The sequence below is a fragment of the Leuresthes tenuis genome, unplaced genomic scaffold (genome assembly GCF_036924035.1).
Source record: "Leuresthes tenuis unplaced genomic scaffold, fLeuTen1.0.hap1 SCAF_16, whole genome shotgun sequence".
NCBI lineage: Eukaryota > Metazoa > Chordata > Actinopteri > Atheriniformes > Atherinopsidae > Leuresthes > Leuresthes tenuis.
The window spans coordinates 4733765-4755797 of NW_027325370.1; the positions used below are offsets into that span (position 1 = coordinate 4733765).

The following is a 22033-nucleotide window of genomic DNA, read 5'->3' on the forward strand; positions in this document are numbered from 1 at the left end:
TTTTCTCTTGGCAACTCTCTTGGTTGATTAATTTTTTTTTATCATAGTTTTTCCCAGAAGCCCAGTCCTTAGAAGGATCCAGGTTGCTTGAAACAGTACTTATATGATAAGTTGCAACAACACTGGAGTTGTCATAGTGTTATAAGATATGGTTGGTTTGTATTGGGGGCTGCACGGTGGTTAGCACTGTGGCCTCACAGCAAGAGGGCTCCAGGTTCAATTCCTGGCTGGGGCCTTTCTGTGTGGAGTTTGCATGTTCTCTCCGGGTACTCCGACTTCCTCCCACCATCCAAAAACATGTATTGTCCCTAGGAGTGTGTGTGGTTTGTCTCTGTGTGGCCCTGTGATGGACTGGCAACGTGTCCAGGGTGTACCCTGCCTCTCGCCCAACAACCGCTGGGATAGACTCCAGCCCCCCCTGCGACCCGACCGACAGATTAAGCGGGTATAGAAAATGGATGGATGGATGGGTGGTTTGTATTGTGACACCTTGGCCAAGACTGTTCTGTACTTCAATTGTAATCCCATTACCATTCCGCATTCAAATGCTATGATCAGAGACCAGCTCATGTAAGCCATACCGTAGATTTATATTTCTCATTCAAATAAAGGACTGGAACCATTTAAGCACACATAACTGTAGCAATGAAAACAAAACACAGAAAATCCTGGCATCAGAAATACAGCCTTTATGAGTTGATTTCAAATCAGTATGATTAAATTTGCAAGATATACTCAACATTGTAACATGATTAGCAGCTCTAAATATTAAATACGGAATTGAAACTATCTCTAAAAATCAGTTTTGTGTGACCAGAATATTCTAATAAAATCTCCAATCTCTGAGCCATCAGGTTAGAAATGTCTTCAGACGACTTGTCGCTTTTGAAACATATCCAGCAGCACAAGAGGAAACTTGATAACGAGCCCTGAAATTGATCCTGCCAAAAAGTTTGGGAGAGGTTGACTGGATAGTGCTAGAAGTGTCTGAAGGTCCAAAAAGCCTCTAGATGGTGACCAGCAACTATTTGGGTCTGTCTTTATTGCAAAAGGCTCTGTAGACTAATATTGGTGATAAATACTACAGTGGTTATCCACGGATTGCATCACTTCAGTGGTTATCAAAGGAATTGCAGAACTGGTAAAGTTTGTGCATTAGTGTCAGAAAAGATAATTTTGGCTGGTCATAGATAACCTGAAAGTACTGTGAGATACCACTGGAATGCAGTTTCTCTCCAGGTAGCATTATTGCTTTATCTCTGCCTCAGCGCTCAATGTCGAGTTGTTTTAGGTGATGTCACTCAAAAAATAAATAGCAGCATAAAAAACCCCACAATTTCCCATTAAAGATGGAAAACTATTGTCTGGTTTGAATTACAGAGAGACAACTTAGTTCAGAGATTTTTTCTCTGAGTTGCCTTTGCCGAGTCATCTTTTGTCTCAGTGAATGAGCTCATCAATATATTAAGCGGACATTTCAGACAGCAAATGATAGAAACATAACAGTGAGCCTGTGGCAATTAAATCTTTCTTCTTTTAAGTTGCACCAAATCATAGTACTATTGTTTCAGGGAACATTACTTGGAAGCGTAAGGACCTAGATGTATTCAAAAGAAAACCCAACAATTACATTTGAACAAGCACTTACTGACCAGGGAAAGAAAAAAATTAATAATGAAATTGAGACATAAATGCATGATGAGAGAAAGAGAAGAGAGTAGTGATAGGTGCTCAGTGCATCAAGGGATGTCCCCAGCCCTTAAACAATCTAAGAATGTTTCAGTGTCTGAGCCATGGAGAAGGTGTCTTTCTTCGATCCACTGTTGAGGAATCCGTTAGCTGAAGGCTTTGCTGACAATTCAATCAATCAACATTTATTTATATAGCACCTTACAACAACCAGAGATTGACCCAAGTGCTTCACAATTCCAAAAGCAGATCACATAAAACACAAGACAACAACAATAAGGTGAGCCACAGCTTCAGTGAAAAGCCAACCCAAATAAATATGTTTTTAATTTGGCTTTGAGTTGAGGTAGGTCAGTGGTGGTACATAGATCAGAGGACAGTGTATTTCAAGATTTCGGACCTGCCACTGCAAAAGATCGGTCACCCCACTGTTTACACCTGGACCGGGGGACCTCCAACAGATGATGATCAGCAGAGTGGAGAGCTCTGCCTGGTTGGTGAAATCTCAGGGTTTCACTTATGTAGGAAGGTGCAAGGAGATTAACTGCATTGAAAACAAATAACAAAGTTTTAAACTGGATCCTACATTTTACAGGTAGCCAGTGGAGGAAGTAAAGTACAAGTGTGATGTGGTTGTGGTTACGGGTGTTAGTTAGGAGCCTGGCAGCAGCATTTTGTACCAGATGTAGGCGGTGGAGAGATGTTTGGCTAAGTCCGATCTACAGTGTGTTGCAATTCTACTTGAGGAGATCTATGAGTCACAAGAAAGCCTGCAGTCTGAGGGGGAAGTGGTTAATTCATATAAATCTGCACTTTAGCTGATAAAGACAGATATTTAATTGGAGCTACGGGTATTTAGCCTGGTGATCAGAGTGTAAATTAAGGGTTAAATGAAATAACGCAAAGAATTAAGTTATTCAATACTGTGACAAAAATCATGATATTTTTTAACTGGCCATTAATTTGCTGCACAAAATGTCTTGGTTTCTATACCATGATATAGAGATGTCATCTGTGAAGCCTTAAGCAACAACCCAGCAGGAAGGCGTTGCATCCTGCCTGCCATCATATGTGCACCATCCATGACCAGCATGTTAATCTTTCAAAATGAACTTGGGGAGAGCCACACAGAGGCATTCTCCATCAAACAACCACACACAAAAACACAGCTGTCCTTCACTGCAGTTGTAAGCTGACTCATCCACAGCTGGAGACACCACCTCCGCCAGCCCCAGATTGTCAGAGTCTCAAAGACATCCTATGTGGGGATCTCTAGGATAATGGAATTTTCATGATAGGATCAGTTAAGCTGAAAATAAGGATGCAAATATCCTTGAGAGTCTCTGCATCTATAAATAACCTTTTTTTTTTTTTTTAGCCTCGTATACATCTGTCATCTGTCAGAAGCCAGGAACAGGGTGGGATGTCTTTGCTCCTAACATGAGGTTAGAACAAAAATCCTCTAACAGTGAGCATCAAAGCCTAGTGGTAAACTGGTTTCAAAGTAAGCAGGGGCTGTGTTAAAATGCCTTCACTAATATGTACTTTAAACACCAAAAATCCCATCTGTAGAGGCTCGCAAGAGAGCTGGCTGGCATCCCAGTTGAAGCTGGACAAGAACCCGAATATACTTTGAATAGCTCACAAGTCAGTAACAGGAATAACATGGAGAGCGAGACAAGAATTCATGTGCACATTAACAACCAAAAATAGAAAAGATTCCAACAACAAATCATGCAAAAAATATTTAAATGGTCAGACAGCTGTATAGACCACTGAAGATGAGGACTGCAGTCTTTCTTTAGGGTCATAATGCAATGCTGACTGCAAGCCGTGAGTACAGTCCTCATTCACACCATCTTAGAGGAAACATGTAGCAAATTGATTTTGCTGTAATTTTTGTAAGTATTATTAGCCGCATTCGGACAGAGACGTTCTAAGAACGAAGTTCTAAGAAATGTACACCTCGAATTTCGTTATAAGAACTGCCCTTCCCCAGGGCAACTGTTGCATTTTGCATTCACACATGAGTCGGGGACCTTGACAGAGACTGTGTGCAACCGTCTGCGACAGACGTGTTACTTTAGCGCCATACATGACAACAAAACAAAACCCGCAAAAAGTAAGGAAAGAAGAAAACAACACCACCAAGAAGCTAATATGGAGAGCGAGGAGGCCACCATGTTCATGGTCTGCATGACGGTGATATTAATCATGGACGATCACATCAGGCGTCTAAGATCGAGGCTGGAAGAGCACACAGCGAGAGTCAGGAGACGAAGAATCGAGGTGATACTTCTTCGTTTCATGAAGTAAAGAAGGAGAGCAGAGCGCCGCAGGCAAAGGAGACGACGTCTGAGTGTCATATGTGTTCCTATGGAACCCAGAAAAGACCCTGCCTCGGGGAAGGAGCTAAAATGGTTATAGGAACTGAGGGCCATGGTCCCTAGTTCCTGTATGTCCAAATGTGCAAAAAAAACCCAGCCCTATTCCTGAAAAGGCTATAGGAACTGCTAAAGGTTCCAACAGTGGGAATGTGCCTATTTAGAGCTAAAGTATTGTATCTGGTTTATATCAATTTATCAAGCAAATTTGATTAAAAAAATAAAAAATAAAAATTGTATTCATACTTTTATTTAGTTTCTTGGCATTGTTAAGAGGTATTAACAAAATCATTTAGATATTGATCAAGCACCGTGTGGACCTTTCTTAACTCTCTGAGGTCTATGATCACGCCGGCATGATCAGATCGCATAATTACCGCTCAGACCCCAGAGGGTTAAAGTGATGGTTGGATGGTTGGATGGATGGATGGATGGATGGATGGATGAAACCCTTGATTGAAAGCATCCCAAACATTTAAGAATTGTAGTTTTGCCCCTATGAGTCAATTCAAAAGGTATGAACAAAAGACCTATTTGGTCAATCTCATTAGAGGATTCAACAATCAGTGTATGAATATTGATACAATATTAACAGAAAATGTGGGTTGATTGAGATATAGATCATTACAACAGGCAAAACTGTTTGTACTAGTTTAAATATAACAGAAGAGAAAATAGACAAGTGTGTAAGAGAGGACAGATTGAAATAGAAGGCTAAATGAGTGAAAGCCAATTGATAAAACATGAGGTGGAAAGTTGAAGACGATGATGAGATGATGGTAAAGGATGTGCAAAAATGGGTGGAATCAAAAAGCATTTTCACATATTCGACTTTCATTCCTTTGATCACGAAGAACCAAAGAGCAGCGAGTTACACAAGGAATGAAGCAGAGGAATGGAAGGAGTGAGCCAGCACGAGGAAGTTCAACCACTTTCATAAGAATTGACCATGTTATTGATGAAGTAGCTCCATCAGAGGTGATCAGGTTTGTAATGTGAAATGCAGCCAACACTGAAAATACTGAAGAAAAAAGTGTGGATATTTATTGGAACTGTTGCAAGTGAAAAGCCAGCTCTGAATGTGACAATCTCTCCTTGACTGATGACATCCCTGCTGTGTATTTTCAAGTTGTTCCAGCGTGAACTTTGATCATCTTTCAAATTTTAAGGGATTTCCTGCAAAGGGTATACAGTAGTCCCACTGCAAGAAGCCATCAGGAGTGGCGTGTCTTGTTTATGTAACATTAAAGCAGCAATCAAACACATCAGCATTTATATCTAGGTTATGGAGTTAAGAATGGTTCAAATTTTTGATCATGAGATGGTAAAAGACACAATTCAGGGGAAGATACGAGGTAGCAATGGTTGGAAAGGGGGCCAAAGGATTCTTAGCTTTATTTGTATCCCTCTCATCTGTGATATCTGGGGGGGAAGATAATCATTCTTGTCCTGTTTACATAATCATGCTTATTTGTTATATTTGGCTTCAGACTCAGCTCAGTCTCTGTTCTCCTTTTCTGCAGCGTTGTCTTTCAGGCATGATAAAATGGCTGAATCTTGTTTTATGTGCTGTTTATGTCCCTGTAGCAAAATTTTAACCCATTACTCACTCAAGTCAGTGCTAAATTTGATGTGTCTCACTAACACTCCAACATTTCTATTTCTTAATGATTTCAAATTTTTATTTTACAGAGGTAATGTGAATTTATGTTTTATTGCTGGGATGACATCTCACCAGCACTTTGAAAGCCCTTCCCTTGGGGTCATTATCAAGGATAGACTGAAAGCTCCTGGCATCACCATGTATCTTTTGTAAAAAAAAAAAAAAAAAAAAAAAAAAAAAGTCAAAAACACAGACCAGAGAGAACAAAAAGAAAAATCAAAGAAAGGAAAAATAAGAAATAACTTCAAACATACTAGGGCTAAAGCCAGTAACAAAAACTATGCCCCAGCTCTGAGGTGCAAGCAATTACCAGCAACTGAAGCAAAGGGATGCCAAATTAGATGTGGCCGAAATGCCAAAGGCTGACTTTTCAGTCTCTGCACCTTTAACATACAGATATATAGCTTGGAACAAATGCCTAACGAAGACATAATCAGACAGGATTGCTCTAACCAGCTAATTTCAGACATCACCTATTATTCTTAATGGTTTAATACTTCTTCATACTGCATTGGACAAAGGGTGTCAAAAAAGACTTTACAGAATTGACTTCTTATTTTATGATTTAATTTCTGGAATTGGTGGTGATGTGGATGGAGCTGGCTCTCTTACAATACCATTCATTTAGTTGCCGGGTGACCTGGTGCGTTTTTTCGTGATATTTCCACGGTAATATAAAAGCTTTGCAAATGAGTAGATTATAACCTCACTGACAGCTTTGTGTTTAAGAGTACCTGATGTTTGTGCATTCTGTTATTTTTGTGTATTTCTCTGCTTGTTATTTGTCTGTTGTGCTTTTTCTGTTTTGTGGCTGTGTTGCATGCTGGCTTCAAATCAGAACAATGAGGCTCTGCAGTCAGTAGGAGCCAATTAGTAATTATCACCAGAGAACATTACAGTATTTTAAACTCCATTTGTATGACACCGGCAGACACCAAAAGATCTTTCAAGAGATTTATACTTGTAGTAATGAACCAGCGGACAAACCGGAGAAAAGGCAGCAGAGTTTCTGAGCCTTGAAAAAGAGAAAGGTTTCACAGCCAGAATGATAAATGACAGCTAGGGCAAACTTTCCCAGCTTATACTAACATCATAGATGGTGCAATTTCCTCTGTTCAGAGCTCAGTATTTCTCAGCAGTATTTGTTATTTCAGTCATTGACCAAAACACATTCAAGTTACAATTAGTGAGGATTCAGTTACAGTGCAGATGACTTTATTTTTTTGGGAGATTCACACCCAAACTGGGGAAAGAGTTGAGTATACGCTGCTTTTTAAATGTAGGACACACTTCTTCAGTGGCTGTTGAATGGCAGTGGATTTCACAGGTTTTCCTCATGAAGTGGCTGGAGAGTGAAGGCAGCCTGAGAAATAAAAAACCTTCATAAAAAAAAAGAACAAAATACCCAAAAAAAAACGTTGAATGATATATTTCAGCCAATGAGGAGCATCACATGATGAAGTAACATGGCATCTTATTTTTATCTATTACATAATTTCATAAAACAGTTTTTAAAATAATCTGCTGGAAAAATATGCAGACAAAATACATCAAAAACATTTTTTTTAGCCAAAATTACTGTATGTCAAGCAGGATCCAATGCAGTTAAATTTTTTTGTATGACCAAACAACTACATTTGGTTATGTAGGTAATTTAATATGGACTAAATCTGGGGCTTAGTTTGGAGTTGGGGGAAAGAGATGAGAAAGGTTGGGGAACATGGAAAGCGCATCAAAGAAGGCTTGAATGTCTATATCTCCTGTTCCTGTAATGAATAAAATGGTAAAGAAGTGGATGAGAAGGGTCTGGAGAGGGGTTAGGGTGGGTTGTGAGAACCAGGACCAACAGAAGACAGAGAGGTTAAACATGCCTTTAGCTTTAGGTTGATTCTTTGCTCCTTAATCTTAGTTTAAAGACTTCATTAAATGCCACACAGTATATCAATTTGGTTGCAAAAAAGTGGAAAAACGAGTGGAGGTGCACATTTTTTTTAATTAAAATATGTAACCCGGGTAAAAATGTTCAAAACTTTCACCAGTGACAGTCTTAGAAAGACTGTGATCACAAGAATGATCACATTTAGCTTCAAGGTCCAAGCTTTCCAAACAATACTCATCACTGGAGCTTTCAGATTTTGCACAGTGCTTTAAACTTAATAGAAAATTAGTGATGTTAATTGGGAGGGGGGGGGTCAGGTGGTTAATGGTCCCCTACAGTACTTGGCTCTTTAGTTTTCCCCTCCAGACACAGCACTCCTGTGATTCATTGAAGAAGTCACTCCTGCCCTACTTCTCGTCCTTGTGCCCCCTGAGCAGTTTAGACGAAGACTGAATGGATTCTCATTTTGACCCCTTAACACAACCTCTCGTATATGTTATAATCCCCACCTACATATCAGCAAATCCTTTTTTTATTGGGAAAAAATGGGCTCAGAAGGGCATTGAAGGTCTCAGTGACCTTCACGTGGGGCAGGACCTCAAATCCTTTCACGACTCTCAAGCCAAATTGAAGCACACAAAAAGCAATGCTGGTAGTGTACCCAAATTCTTAGTCTACTTAAATCATTCTCCAAAGCCTCTTAAGTCCCCCAAAAGTGAAGAATCCTTCATATACAATTTCATTATTTTTTAACCTTGTCCTTTTATTGAGATATTACTCTACCTGTTCCCTGAATATTGTATGGTAAATGGGAATGAATGGATCAACAACCTCTGTTACTGAGACAGCATGTTATACGATTCAGCACCAGGTTAAATTCAATAAAAGTGACAGTTATAGTATTTGATATGACTTGTTCAACAATGTAAGTCAACTCACACACCATCAGTTACACAGTAGCATCTCCTTGACAGGGTGACAGAATTAACTGGTATCCTCTTTTTTTAAATGGGAGAAGGTTTGTCACCATATTAGTGACACAAAAAGTTCAGCTGTCTTCCATCTGTACAGATCAGGCTTTTCCAGGCATTTTCAGCTTGTGTTTGCATTAAAATATCATGTATTGAGGTCACATTTCGGATATGTCAATTACAAATTAGAAATAGCCTTAGAGGACACTGGACAATATATATGTATGTATTAGTGATGTGCGATACCACTAATTAAATTCTGATCCGATACCAAGTAAAACCAAAGGGGATTTTGTTGATACTCATACCGACACTTTTTACAAAAGCTTCATGTGCTAAAAGAAGGGAACTTTAAAAATGAAGTGTTTCAAACTCTAGCCACCCAATGACACCAGAACTCAGATTATCTTTCTCATTCTGTATTTATAGAGCATTTGCAGTTGTAATAAAGATAAGAAATGATGATAGGAGAAATTTAAACAAATGATCTACTGATGAACCTGCATATTAGTTTGAAATTATGGCAACTGACCTGTAGAACGATCAAGTCCAGATGTACCCTAACCCTACGTTGCATGTTGCGTAGTTTTTATTTTTGTATGTCAAAAAAGCTCCACATGACTAAACTTTTGCGCAGTCATCCCATTAAAGTAATTGCCATGCATCTAAAGAATTTCAGCATTGATTCAGCTTCAGTTCCCCTTACAGGCAGAAGGAGATATAAGTTAGTCCCAGCAGAAAATAGGTCCTGTAAATGGTGAAATAACTATATACTGCATTGAAATAGTAGCTGTTAACATGCAATTACTGCAGATTTGTGAAAGTATCGATACTTGTGATAAAGTGTCGATCCTAAAACGGACATGTTTGGGATTGCAAATATCAATACTTAAGTATTGATTCGCACAACACTTGTATGTATAGTGCACCTCAAACCACACTATTGAGATCAGGCTGATAAAGCTTTCAATTTGCATTACATCTTTTGGGATAAGTTTTAAATTTACACACTTAAATTAATTGGATCAGTTCTACCAAATATTTCTCATTTTACTACACATAATTTATTTAATTTCTTATTTCTTTAAATAAAAAAACAGTTGGAACTCATTCCACCTCATATCCAACAGCTACACTATTCCTGGAAATGACTTTCATTACACAATTGATGTATCACGGTAGACATTACAGCCAGATTAACAGAGATCATGGAGATAGCCTAAGCTGCAATTCAGAGCTCTTCTGGTAATAAAACAGACCAAACGTCAATGAGCATATCTTTCAGCACAAAAATAGGGAATAATCAACCCAGCTACCCAATACACTCGTTGTGTCATAGCTTTGGAAATTTAATGTAGCAACAAAATAGAGCAAAGCACTTGGAACCTTGTTGATATGTCATGATGCTGCATTACAACCACTGTTTTCTGTCAGTATTTATGTAAATAACTGGTTAAATATTACTGGAAGTTAAACTTCCTTTTAATTAATTTTTAGTCAATGTTTTGGAGTATTTTTGTTTTATTTTGAGCAGTTAATAATGTGTAGTTAGTGTATAACGATTATCATATTTCACTATAAATAATAGAAGAGCTTCTCATGCATATGCATGTTGTAGATGGTTTGTTTGAGTGTGTGCTGGAGATGATACAGACAGAGGTAAAGATATATGTGAATGCTGTTTCACAGCCTGGCAGTGTAACAGTGTTTAAGGTGATTTTTGACCTCCACTTCTTTTCAAGTTTTTAAGAAAACAATCATACGCATTAATTCACTATTCATCTACCTATTCATCTATTGTAGTTATTTCAATAAGCCAACTGTACATTAGAGATGGTGCCTCTGAAGAATAACACTAATGCATGAAAGGAAAGCGCACAGTGTTATACAAAAGATTTTCAGTTGAATGAATGTGAATGTGTGAGATGTGACTTGACTTCTTAACTCAAGATCAGTTTTGGAATTAGCTGTCGAGCTAGTTGTCAGGCATAATGTTTTCTTTCGATCAATATGACAAGATTATTTATTTTCTCTTCTCAACTAAGACACTTCATTAAAGTTTCAGCAACTAAAAGCACTTGGTTGAAGTCAGAGAAATGATTGAACACAGAGAAAGTCATCACCGATTTAAACTGCGAGATGGGATGAGTTCTTCCATGTTTAACCAAAGACCAGCACTCCTATATATTATAGAATTTTGGTAATAAGTCTATTATGCACAGAAGATGATCTCTTTTTAGGAACCCTAGACATCATACTGTGATGCATTGGCATGTTACATATGCAGGGTTCCAATTTGTGACAGTTTATTACAGGCCAAACCATTTTTTATTTTTGCCTTGTGTTTATGCATTTGGCAGACATTTTCAGCCAATGAAACTTACACCCATGTCCCGGGTAGGCAGGTAGCATAAGGGGTTCTTGCCCAAGTACCAGAGGTAGTACCTTTCATGAAGGGGTCAGGATTTGAACTCCGGTCACTTACGACTACACTATCCAGCCTTAACCAAGCCAAACAGTGAAAGAGTTTCAGAACAGGAAGTGAAGGGACTGTAACTGTGTGTTTAACGTTATATCTTTTTTCATAATTCGTCAGATGGCATATCTTGACATATCTTCGTTCATAACAGATGCACACTCGTATTTTTATTCATGCACATACAACAGTAAAAAGGCTCTACCAGGAGGTTAGCCAGGTTGTTTTGCTCAATCAGTAAGTTTAATATGGTATTAACAGCCTTATTTTTCATTATTAATTGTGCACAAAGCTGTAAATACACACATCTAATTTGTTTAATCTGGGTCTCTCTCCCTGCTTGATCTCAACAGTGAGTGAAACACGTTTGTAATGCAAAATAACACCTCACAATCAGGGTGAGATTCAGCTGGTGTGAGAACACGATACAGATCACTACTCATTATCAACCACAACTATTTATTTCAGTCAACAAACAGCTGGCATTATGCTAAACTCAGACTCAGCTGAAGACCTGTAAATTAAAATGTGGGTGTAAAATCAGACTCAGGGGGTTCTAAAATATGATAATCCGTTTTCCAAATATATTCAGTGGAAAATTCCCTCACTAATCTGTATCTGGCTCTGTAAATCACTTTGCATTCCACAAACAGTGACAGGTATGTGATATATGTGTACTGACTGGATGTTTTCAGTACTACTGAATTGTCCCCATGTCCTGTAACCCTGTGGGTGAAATCCATCAATCTGCTCTCAGCCCTGTGCTTCTCACAGTTTCAGTTATGGGATTCACTTATTTGTTCCGGCCTCTGATTCTTTGAAACAGTCCCCACCTTCCTCACTCTCCTTGCCAATTTCTTACAATTTCTTTTTGTCCTGAACGTGTGTTCTGAACACGTCTGCGTGTGTGCAGACTGGAAGTTGCATTTGTATGGCAGCGAGCTTTAAGTTGTCACAGATGTCCTCTACAGTCACGTCATGACTTTCACTCCCTTTCCATGGCAGTTTTCCCTCTCAAACTAATCGTGACGAGCATTGGGTTCCTGTCATACCTTGACTCGCTCTTTGGCCTATCACTCATTGGAAGTGTGTGTCTTGACTTGATCCTCTCAGACTGTTTCTCCAGCCTCTTTTACCACTGACACTGCAGAGGGAGGAGGCTGTAAAAGATTCAAAACTTTCAGTTTGCTTTCTATATGTATCATATTTGTAATATAACTTATTTTTTAACCAGTTAAAGAGGTTGATCTGAATATTTTAGGAGTTTCCTCTTCAATCTTTCCTTTCGTAACTCCAGAATATGCTCTGTGAAGTCTGATGAATTGACTCACATTGTTTAATGTGCTTTATCTTCAGTTTGGAATGAAAAGTAAAAGTTTTTTTTTTAAATAAATACATCTGGAGGTCTTTTTGTTGAGTAAATCATTGTTACCAGACATCTACAGCTTGCTTTCATCTCTGTCCCTCATCTATTTAATCAGTAGCTTGCATGATACACCAAGGTTTCTGATGTTGGCAGATATCCAGGCAGCTGACAAATAAAAGGAAAAACCTGAAGTCTTGACCCTTACAATCACGAGACCGAAAGATTCTTTTTTTTTTTTAATGGTTTGGGGTAACTTGTTCCTTTAGGGGGGAAATTAACCGCAAATCAAAACAGTTTGTATGTTGGATCGTATGGATGAGTATGAGAATAATGTTAATTTATTCTGTGATGTTTGTCGATGTTCTGTCTGAGTTACGCACATTCTCCACCTCTGTACTCGAAACGATGGTGTTCCATACCTCCAAGAGGATTCAAATGACTTGCAGAATCGAGGCCAATGTTCACTGAAACTCTTCAGGCAACACATGTTGGCTCAAGAAATCACTAAAACAAAAAAACACTCTTTTTATTTGAAAGTTTCTGTGTGTAGCAATACAAGTCATCAATATCTACAGACTGCACTGCTTCTCTTTCATGAAGTTTGCCATTTTTCTCTGCAGTATAATAGCCTATATTTTGCTCTATAATAGCCCTAAAGGAACAAACTAAACACTGGCTCACATGTGGACGGTTTGTGTTTTTAGCAGTAGTTTTAGTTTGTCTTAGACACTTGGAAAGGAAAGATGAGGCAGGGGGTATTTAGCTGGTTTTATTCTGCAAATCTGAAACTGGACTAAATCTTTAATAAAAGTTTTCTTGCTAAACAGTCAGCAAACGGTTCTTTCCAGGTATGACAAGCTAGTTTCCTCTTCACACTGTGATTAATGTCAGGAGATTCTCTGCTGATGATGCATTCACACAACAGTAAATTCTCTGGAGTGGCATCTGAGCTGAGCACAGGAGCACAAAAGGTACACTGTGGAAATGCTGGTGTTGCGTTTACAGCACGTCAACAGTAATGGAGGTGGTTCTCTTTCCATAATGATCCCTGTTTTGTTTTGATATTAACACCAGGTATATTGTGATGAATGTTCACGAGAGACTACAAGGCAGCCTACAGGTCAGCAGTCAGACATATGGGGCAGCAACTCTTTTCAGCGCACATTCACCCTGTGGTGCGTTATCCACTGTTTTCACACATGGCCTCCAGTCATTTTCCACAGTAAATTACTTGTATTTGGCTGGGTTGTCTCCACACGAAGTCTGGGGGGAAATGTTGGAGACATTCGTTTCCTCACACGCGGCCCATTCGGAAAATATTTTTGAAATTTCAGCACAACTTGCACTTGGGATCATAACACATAAAGCATCCATTAAATAAATTATTTCCCACTTGTTCCCTATAAGTCCCTGACATTCCATATTTATCTAATTTAACCATCGCTTTGCAGCCTTATTGCCAATAGAGTTTTTTTTTTTCCCAGAATGAAACAAATGCAGATAGCAAGGCGGAATCAAAGCAGTACTTTGAACGAAGAACAAAATCTGTTACAAGACTTAGAAAACGCTTTGAACTCATCGGGGAATGTCTAACTTTGAGAGCAGTCTGTAAGGTTCACGAAAGTACCTGAAAGCAGCCAACGTTTGTGAGATCATCCACTGTAATCACTATAGATGTCCATGAGAGATGTCAGGTGGTTGGAAAGCTTCAGCAGTGACGTTCTCTAAATTAATAACAAGAGATACTTTCCCCCTGGACAATAGGAAAGTCTATTCAACTGTTCGAGTGATAAGTTAGAAACTTGTGATAAAGCTCAAAGATCTACGATGTACAAGGTTTTACTGCTGCACTGATGATGAAGCAGCATGACAAGAGGAATTTCTCCGAAGCCAAGAACAGACATGAAGGTTGACTCCATAATAGTTTTATGATTGTTGGAGGACTAGTGTCGTTTGATTCTATTTGATGCATTGTTGACAAAAATATTCAATAAGCCAAATTCTTTGGTATCTGAATAACTCTATAAGAGTAATATGAGTGCCCTGTGAAGTCTTAATGTAAAGCTAAAATGTAAACTGGATACTATGAAAGGCAGACTGAACACGAGCCAGGGTCTCAGCTGGAGTTAAGTAAAAAAAAAAATACTACATTTAAATACTGATTAGGAAGACAATAACAGACCAAGCACACACTGTGTTGAGTCCCATTTCTGGCAGTTATCATCAGCAGCAAGAGAGTGAATAGTCAGGAGGGGTTCTGAGAGTTAACTGCGGCCTCATCTAGACCTTTAGACTGTATTTGATAAAAGAGGAATTTTCAAATTACTGGATTAAAAGCTTTTCTGAGTGTAAAGAAAAGGGCTGTACAAAATACTTTTTATCCCGCCAATGCCATCACGGTTTGATGCAGCGGCCATCAAACTGCAGTAAGTGATTCGGTGAAAGCACATAGCTTTGAATCTTCTGAGAACTGAATGATTTTCATTAAGAAAGGGAGCTTTTTTGTATGAGTGATATTAAAGCTCATTTCCACAGAAATGGAGTCGTGACTTTTCTAAATATGAGCTAAATGTTGATAAATGAATTGGAAACTTAGACGATATGGGCCTAGAATTTTAGTGAGAATATCTGAGCCATCTGGCTTCATAAACCACTTTCATTAGGATGTTGTTCTATATGTTTGCATGACATCAGATCAAATCCATTGTGCTGTGATCAACATTGCTGATCCTGTGCAGAGTTGGACTGATCTTTGATCTCTATGAAATAACAATGACATGTAGAGGAGAGATAGCAAATCTGCAGCTGTAACTGCATGGAGATTTACAGTATTTCCACGTACTAGTTTCAAAGACGTAGTCGACCCCCCGCTGATGGGCTGAGAAAACGGTTATTTTAATTAGTTGTAAATATTTCGAGAAGACTTGCTGATAGTCCAAGCTCTACACACTAAATATTGAATTTGTATTTACTAGGGCATATAAAAACCCGGATTTAAATTCAGCTTGCCTCCCATTCCTCTCTTTTAATCTTGGGGAATTTTAATTTAAAGTTCAGCAACAGACAAAAAAAAAAAGGAAAACTGTATATTTAAATTTCCTTTTGAGTTAGCTTACCCGGAGGAGCTACAGACATACTTAAAAAAGGTATAATTCTGTGTGGAGGTTGGATAAAAAGAAGCAGGAGGCTTCAGCGTATCTCTGTGAATGTCAGGGAGGGTGAGGTTGGGTGTGTGGAAGTTAGGACCCGGATGCAGGTATTTCAAAACAAAAACTTGATTTATTTGAACAAACAACAAAAAGCGTGGCTGAGTCGGATGGAAAACCTCGAAACTAAATACTGAGGGAGGTGATTGGTGATGGAGTGCAGCTGGGGAGAAAATACAGGTGACGTGGATGAACCTGATAGCAGGGCAAGAGAAACCAGGGAAAACATGACCAAACTAAAGACTAAACCTAGAACTAAAAACATAACAAAACTAACAGATGTGACAGTGAAGTTGTAACCTGATATGTGGGTTAAATACTGACACCAAAAGGATGATGTCAATATTGTTTTTCTTTATTATAAAGCTTAGTAATGCTAATCAGCCATTTCAAGAGACAGTTGCATAATGTCCCATAGGTGAGAAAATGGTTATCCAGTTTGTACATGAGGATGGATGAATAAATAAGGGCTTGTTTGTTTGGACTGGTTCATTTAAAATGCATATGTCTCACCTTTTAGAGTGTGGGTCAGCATTAATTGCAAAAACTGCAGCTCTTCTATGGATAATTTTGCTTTCCTGATGATTCAAACTCCCTGAAGTCAAGCAGCAGAAGACGAGTAACAAATTGCAAAGACTGCTGGCCTGTGTTTGTACTGGTCATATATATATTTCCCTGGTAAAAGTTGCTAGATTGATCCTTTTGTCATTATTGCATGAAATTAATCTACAAAATTCAGTTTGAAGCTGTTAGACTTAGCAGCTTAAAAAAAAATAAAAAATGAATAACAAATGAATAAGAATTAGATAAGGTAATACTGACGTAAAGAGATAAAGTGAGACAATAAGACAAAGATGATTAAGTGCATGAAAAGTTAAAAGTCCAGCGAAGAAGTTAAAAGTCCAATTAATTCAACTGTGTCCAATCATTTGATTTGCAAGCAAATTAATCCTGTGGGTGTTCAGCTGCGTATTCACTGCTCCAAGTAAAAAGGTGCTCTTAAGATGGCTGGTCCTGATCTCCATGACCTGAGAAAAAAAAAGAAAAGATTTAATTTTATATTATCAACATCAATAGAATTTTCATCAATAGATGATTATCAAAATCAGGAGCATCTGTTCTGAAAGTGACACGGATAAATTGGTTCTTACGTTTATCATAAACAGGCTAAACTGTTGCAATGCCATCTTAGCTGGATATCCAAAATTACCAGCACTTCAAAAAGCTCAAAAAGATCAAATGTCTCCTATTTTAACATCTCTACATGGCCTCCTTCCTCTAAAGGCACCTTCTGACTTTTATCCTGTGGAATCAGCTCCCAGTTTGGGTTCAGAACACAGACACACCAAGCTTAAAATATGCCTTTTGGAAAGACCTTATATTTAATTATCTGATTCCTTTCCTACTCTGAGCACATTTGCTTTTATAAGTGATGTTAATCTTTTAATCTCTTACAGTTTGTTTTATTTTACTTTTTCCCATGCACGTTTCCCTTTAGGTCTCCCTTTAGCTGTGCAAAGCATGTTGGGTACACAAAAGGGCTACACAAATACATTTGAGTTGATTTTAATCACATTATTCTGCCACATAATGGTGCCTTCTTCATAATGTTGACACTTTTATTTCTATCTAATTTCATATAGAAGTGCATTCTTTATCTACTACTTATCTGTGTGCTCATCTGCTGGTGTGACATCTTGAGTTCCCTTCAGGGCCTCTTAAAGCACCATCGTATCCCATCTGTTCTTCACACATTCACCAGACCCTCAAGCTCCCTAACATCAGTGGGAATACAAAATAGAAAAGGAAGTACATATTGTACTAAAATCGCAGAAGATAGTTTTTAGTACTTGGCATAAATGAATAAATAAAGATAAATGCTGCTGTTCTGTATGTTCTCACATTCAAGTTGACAAAAAAACATATCCAGAGGTCTCAACCGATAATAATTAACGAAAAATGACAAATCTGCATAATAGAAAGGTGCATGCTGAGTGACTCCATGTGAATAAATAATTAGTGTCTTGTTTTAATAGATAATGGGGGACAAAAAAAAGCATTTTATTGTGGATTACTTTCAGATTTCTACTGTAATCAGCATGTGTCATACATATAAAATCCCCAAAACAGGAGATACACACATCACATTACCACTTATCTAGACTAAACCTGCGTATCTACTTACAAGCTATGCCTTGCCACATAAAGGCCACGTAACATTTTAATAAAAGGTCCACATGAAATAACATAAAAGAATTTCCTCTTTGAAGATTGGCTACAGCGTGTGGTAATTTGCAATAATCTTGAAGCAGCTCCTTTCTTAACCCCAGGTGATTTAACTTGACTCTTTTCCTTGAATATGTAAATACAGGAGTAAATAAAAAGTCTATGAATATATTTTCACGTTATCTCCACCCATAAATTCAGCAAGATTGCCCCAGCAATTTGCCTTGGCCACAGTGAATACTGTATCTGCAGCAGGTCATGCTGTGTATGCAAATCGCACCGTGGTTTCTGAGATGATGCTGATTTCGAAGAGAAGGATGGGATCGAATTTCTGCACCCTCTTCTTTTCTCTTTGATGAGACAAAGAAGGTTCCAAGTTATTAAAACAGAGGGAGGTGGACACGTGTGTCTGCACTCTGCTACAGAAAACATGGTGAAAGAGCAGAGTGTTACCATCCAAACCCATGTTGGATTTGGTTTTTCTTTAACTCTTTTTACCCTCAAACAGCTCGTATGTTTTAATTCCCTCAATTCATAACAAAAAAAAACAGTTAAAAATGTCTCTTCTGTGTTTTCTTTTCTCTTGTTTCCACGTCTTTGCTGCAGATGGGAAATGCCACCGAAACATTTTTGTTGGTGTCCAGGATATCAAAAGACAGTGACTTCGTCATGGGCACGCTCTACACCATTTTCGGTAAGTTAATTTCTTTTTGCAGATTTTAAGTGAATGAATGTGAACTCAAATCAAAGAGCTTCTATGTATGTTACCTCTCCATCTCATAGGTGTGCTGTCAATACTGGGAAATGGGATCCTGCTATTTGTGGCCTACAGAAAGAAGTCCTCCTTGAAGCCAGCAGAGTTCTTTGTTGTAAACCTGGCCATCAGTGACCTAAGCATGACTATGACTCTGTTCCCACTGGCAATTCCTTCAGCCTATGCTCACATGTGAGTTTCTTTTCATGGTTTTTCCTTCCTTACATCCATTCATCTGTTCTGTCATCTCAACATGCAGTGAAACCTGTTCAGGAGGAAAGAATTAAATAAGGCAGTAAGACTAGCAACAGAAGCTTTTCAAGGATCCTGTCATGGTCCTTTGCGCCTTTAGAAGCTTGAGGAGGAACTTCGGTCACACTGCAGTTGCGAGTGACATGCATGCGATTTTTTTGCTCATATGTGACCTGTATCTGAACCGTATGCGACAGTGTGAACAGCACAAGTCACATTGAATCTGACATTTTCTAATCAGAATCAGGCCACTTTTAAATGCGGTACTGACTCGGATATGCATCTGATTTTTTTTTTGCGACCGCAATCTGAACAGCCGTTTCCATAGCGACAGCGGCGTGCCAGAGAAATTTATGTTATACTTTTTTTTCAGCGTGAGAAATACCATGTGTTGCCTGTGAGCATGAGAACTTGATGAAATGCGTGTGTCTCACGCTCATTGCGTGAGACTGGAGAGCCTTGGGCCATCATTAACATCTGAATTTTCTTCCTCCTTCGTGTTGTCACCCACTCACAGATGTGCCGCCACAGACTATTTTTCGCATTAAGCCAAACAGTCCTGCAGTACTGGTTGCCGTTGCCATGGTGGCTTCTGTAAACACCATTGTGGTGTGGTCTATGGGCGTGATGTCATCAGTGATCAACTGCGCATGCGGGTCACTTCAGGAGCGTTACCTGTTCACACAGCAATCCGTAAACTGGCCAAACAAAAAATCGGATTTGAGCAGTAAATCGGAATTGTGCATCAAGACCTGCAGTGTGAACGTTGCATTTCTCCCTCTCATCTACGTGGGAGGAGCTCAGGGGGAGCAAAGAGAGGCGAGTGACTGTAGCAAAGAGACATGTTAGTGTCATGAGAATCTCATCGGCATAAAGAAAAGGCAGTTTCATGACTTGAGCAGGAGTTGACATTCCCAATACAAACGTGAGGGTTTCTTTTTTCAGGCAGAGAGAGAATATATAGTTGTTGTTGTTAAAAAGGATCTAACTATTCTCCTGTTGAATAACATAAAAGATTAGGGTGTTTCTTTGGATTTTTCTGTTGTTTTACTTTTTTTTGTAGGCAAAATACACAAAAATTAAACATTAAACATGTTGATTAACTTGCTGATACTCTCATTTTAGTTGCCTTTCATTTCAACTTTGTAGCCAAAACAAAGTCCTAGAAGAAGAGGAATACTCTCATTTTCATCGTTCCCTTTCAATCTAAAATATTACAACCATTTTCATATATTGACTGCAGCCCAGACAGCTGAACATCCACAGCATTCTATGTTAACACCCATCCAGCTCCCTGGCCAGGTAATCTTCAGGAGAATTCACAGTGAGTGCACATTGATGTTCACTGAGTGCATGTGCAGGCTGCTGGCAACCGTTTGAGCGTCAAACACTTGCTTTCAATTTGCTCCTCAAAACTGCAGAGATGCCCAAAAAATGTATTAAACAAAACCAACACAAAAATTATCATTATTACGTTTATGTCTGGCCTCATCCTCCAATCTCAATGTGCTGTATAAATAATGTGATATACTATGAATATGATTCTGTGCACAGCTCAGGAGTATTTCCAGTTATTAGAATCCAACACCTGCACATGTGAAGCTGCAGAGAAATTCAGGACCTGACTCTTCAGACATTCTCATGTGTTCAAGTGTAACAGCGGTTTACATAAAATCCAGATGAAAGCATGAAATGGGGGGAATATTTGCTTTCAGATATTATCACCATTTGGGGAACATCTTTTAATCATAGATGCCTCTTATAAGCCATTACAAGCCAAGGCTTTGTTTTAAAAAAAGACCTGTCCAATATACCTCGATAAAACTCGGCTTAATGTCCAAGAAATTACAAACCTTTCCCTGATGGTTCTCGACATATTTGATAATCACATTTATCCATGTTGCTTAAAAATTGTGACATAAGGGTCACCCCAGGCTAAAGATCAAAGTCAGATAGGTTAAGGACCTTTCAGCTATCATCTCAGCTCATTTTAAGCCTCAATTAAACACCCAAACAGAATAAAGAAGCAGCTAATTTCCTTTTGCTCAGTCAGAAGAGCACTTGAGAGCACTTACAGATGAGTAGTTTGACCTCCAGTCCTGCCTCTCCACAAAGTATATTTACATTTTTTTATGTGAAGTAATACATGCAGTATTTTTACTCAGCAAATGAATATGCCCTTGGTTCAGAGCATTGACTTTTTAAAACCTTTAGAAATGAGTTTGTCATCTGAGGCCTCAACAAGTGTGCACCACTTAGTAGGTTAGGGCTGCTGCAGCCGAGACAATACAATACAAGGACTGAAAAGGTGCTTCTGTATTCTGCATTATTTTAGAGTTAATAGTTGCCTGAAAAGGCACAAGCACCAAAGCCGTTCAAAAATACCCTCTTGGCTGGCCGAGATGAATAGCAATGTCTCCATCACGAACATGCAATGGAAAAAATAGCATTAACTTGAGTCCATTTTGCTGTGGGATCACATCAGCTGCAACTGCAATCACCATGTCGTCTTTTGCACTGATTATACTGATTTACTAGGGTGTTAGAGGCACCTTTTATTTTAAATGGCTGTAATACAGTAGCAATCAAATCACCTCCCAAAGTACTAAAAACAGCCTTTGTGATACTTCTGGCCACCGTAGGTGTCTGCAGGACCACACTTAGCTTAGATGACAAGAACCCACACTGACTCACAAAGTGAGAATTACACACACCACGAGTGAAACCAGTTGAAATGACACGATACATGCTACCTTTGTCACTCATAGCTCTCTTGCTCTCCCTGCCTTCTTCTCTGATCCCCTGAGGAGGTGTGGATCCAAGTTGTCATATGCTCCAGTGTTGGGTCAAAGGGCATCACTGCTCACAAACGTCATATATGACCTACGGGGAAGGCCGGAAAATGTATTACTTGTCTCATCGCTTGGATATGAATTGTCCTGAAGGATTGTGCTGAGAAACCTTCACTTAATATCAGGATGTCAGTCAGTAACAAATATTCTCTTCTTTCTCCGCTCAGGTGGCTGTTTAATCTGACGACTTGCACTGTCTATGCCTTCTGTGGTGTTTTATTTGGCCTGTGCAGTCTGACTAACCTCACAGTGCTCTCCTGCGTCTGCTGGCTCAAGGTCTGCTGCCCAAACTACGGTAATCCGAACTGTTTTTAT

General features: G+C 38.8%; 1 protein-coding gene across 1 annotated transcript in view; it reads left to right on the forward strand.

Annotated features, from left to right (window-relative positions):
- Positions 1-22033, forward strand: part of opn7b (opsin 7, group member b) — an 80181-nt gene that overhangs the window by 42311 nt on the left and 15837 nt on the right. Inside the window, exons 2-4 of the mRNA XM_072367834.1 lie at positions 18467-18554; positions 18644-18806; positions 21886-22013. Of these exons, the coding sequence (XP_072223935.1) occupies positions 18467-18554; positions 18644-18806; positions 21886-22013 (379 nt within the window). The remainder of the gene's footprint in view (positions 1-18466; positions 18555-18643; positions 18807-21885; positions 22014-22033) is intronic.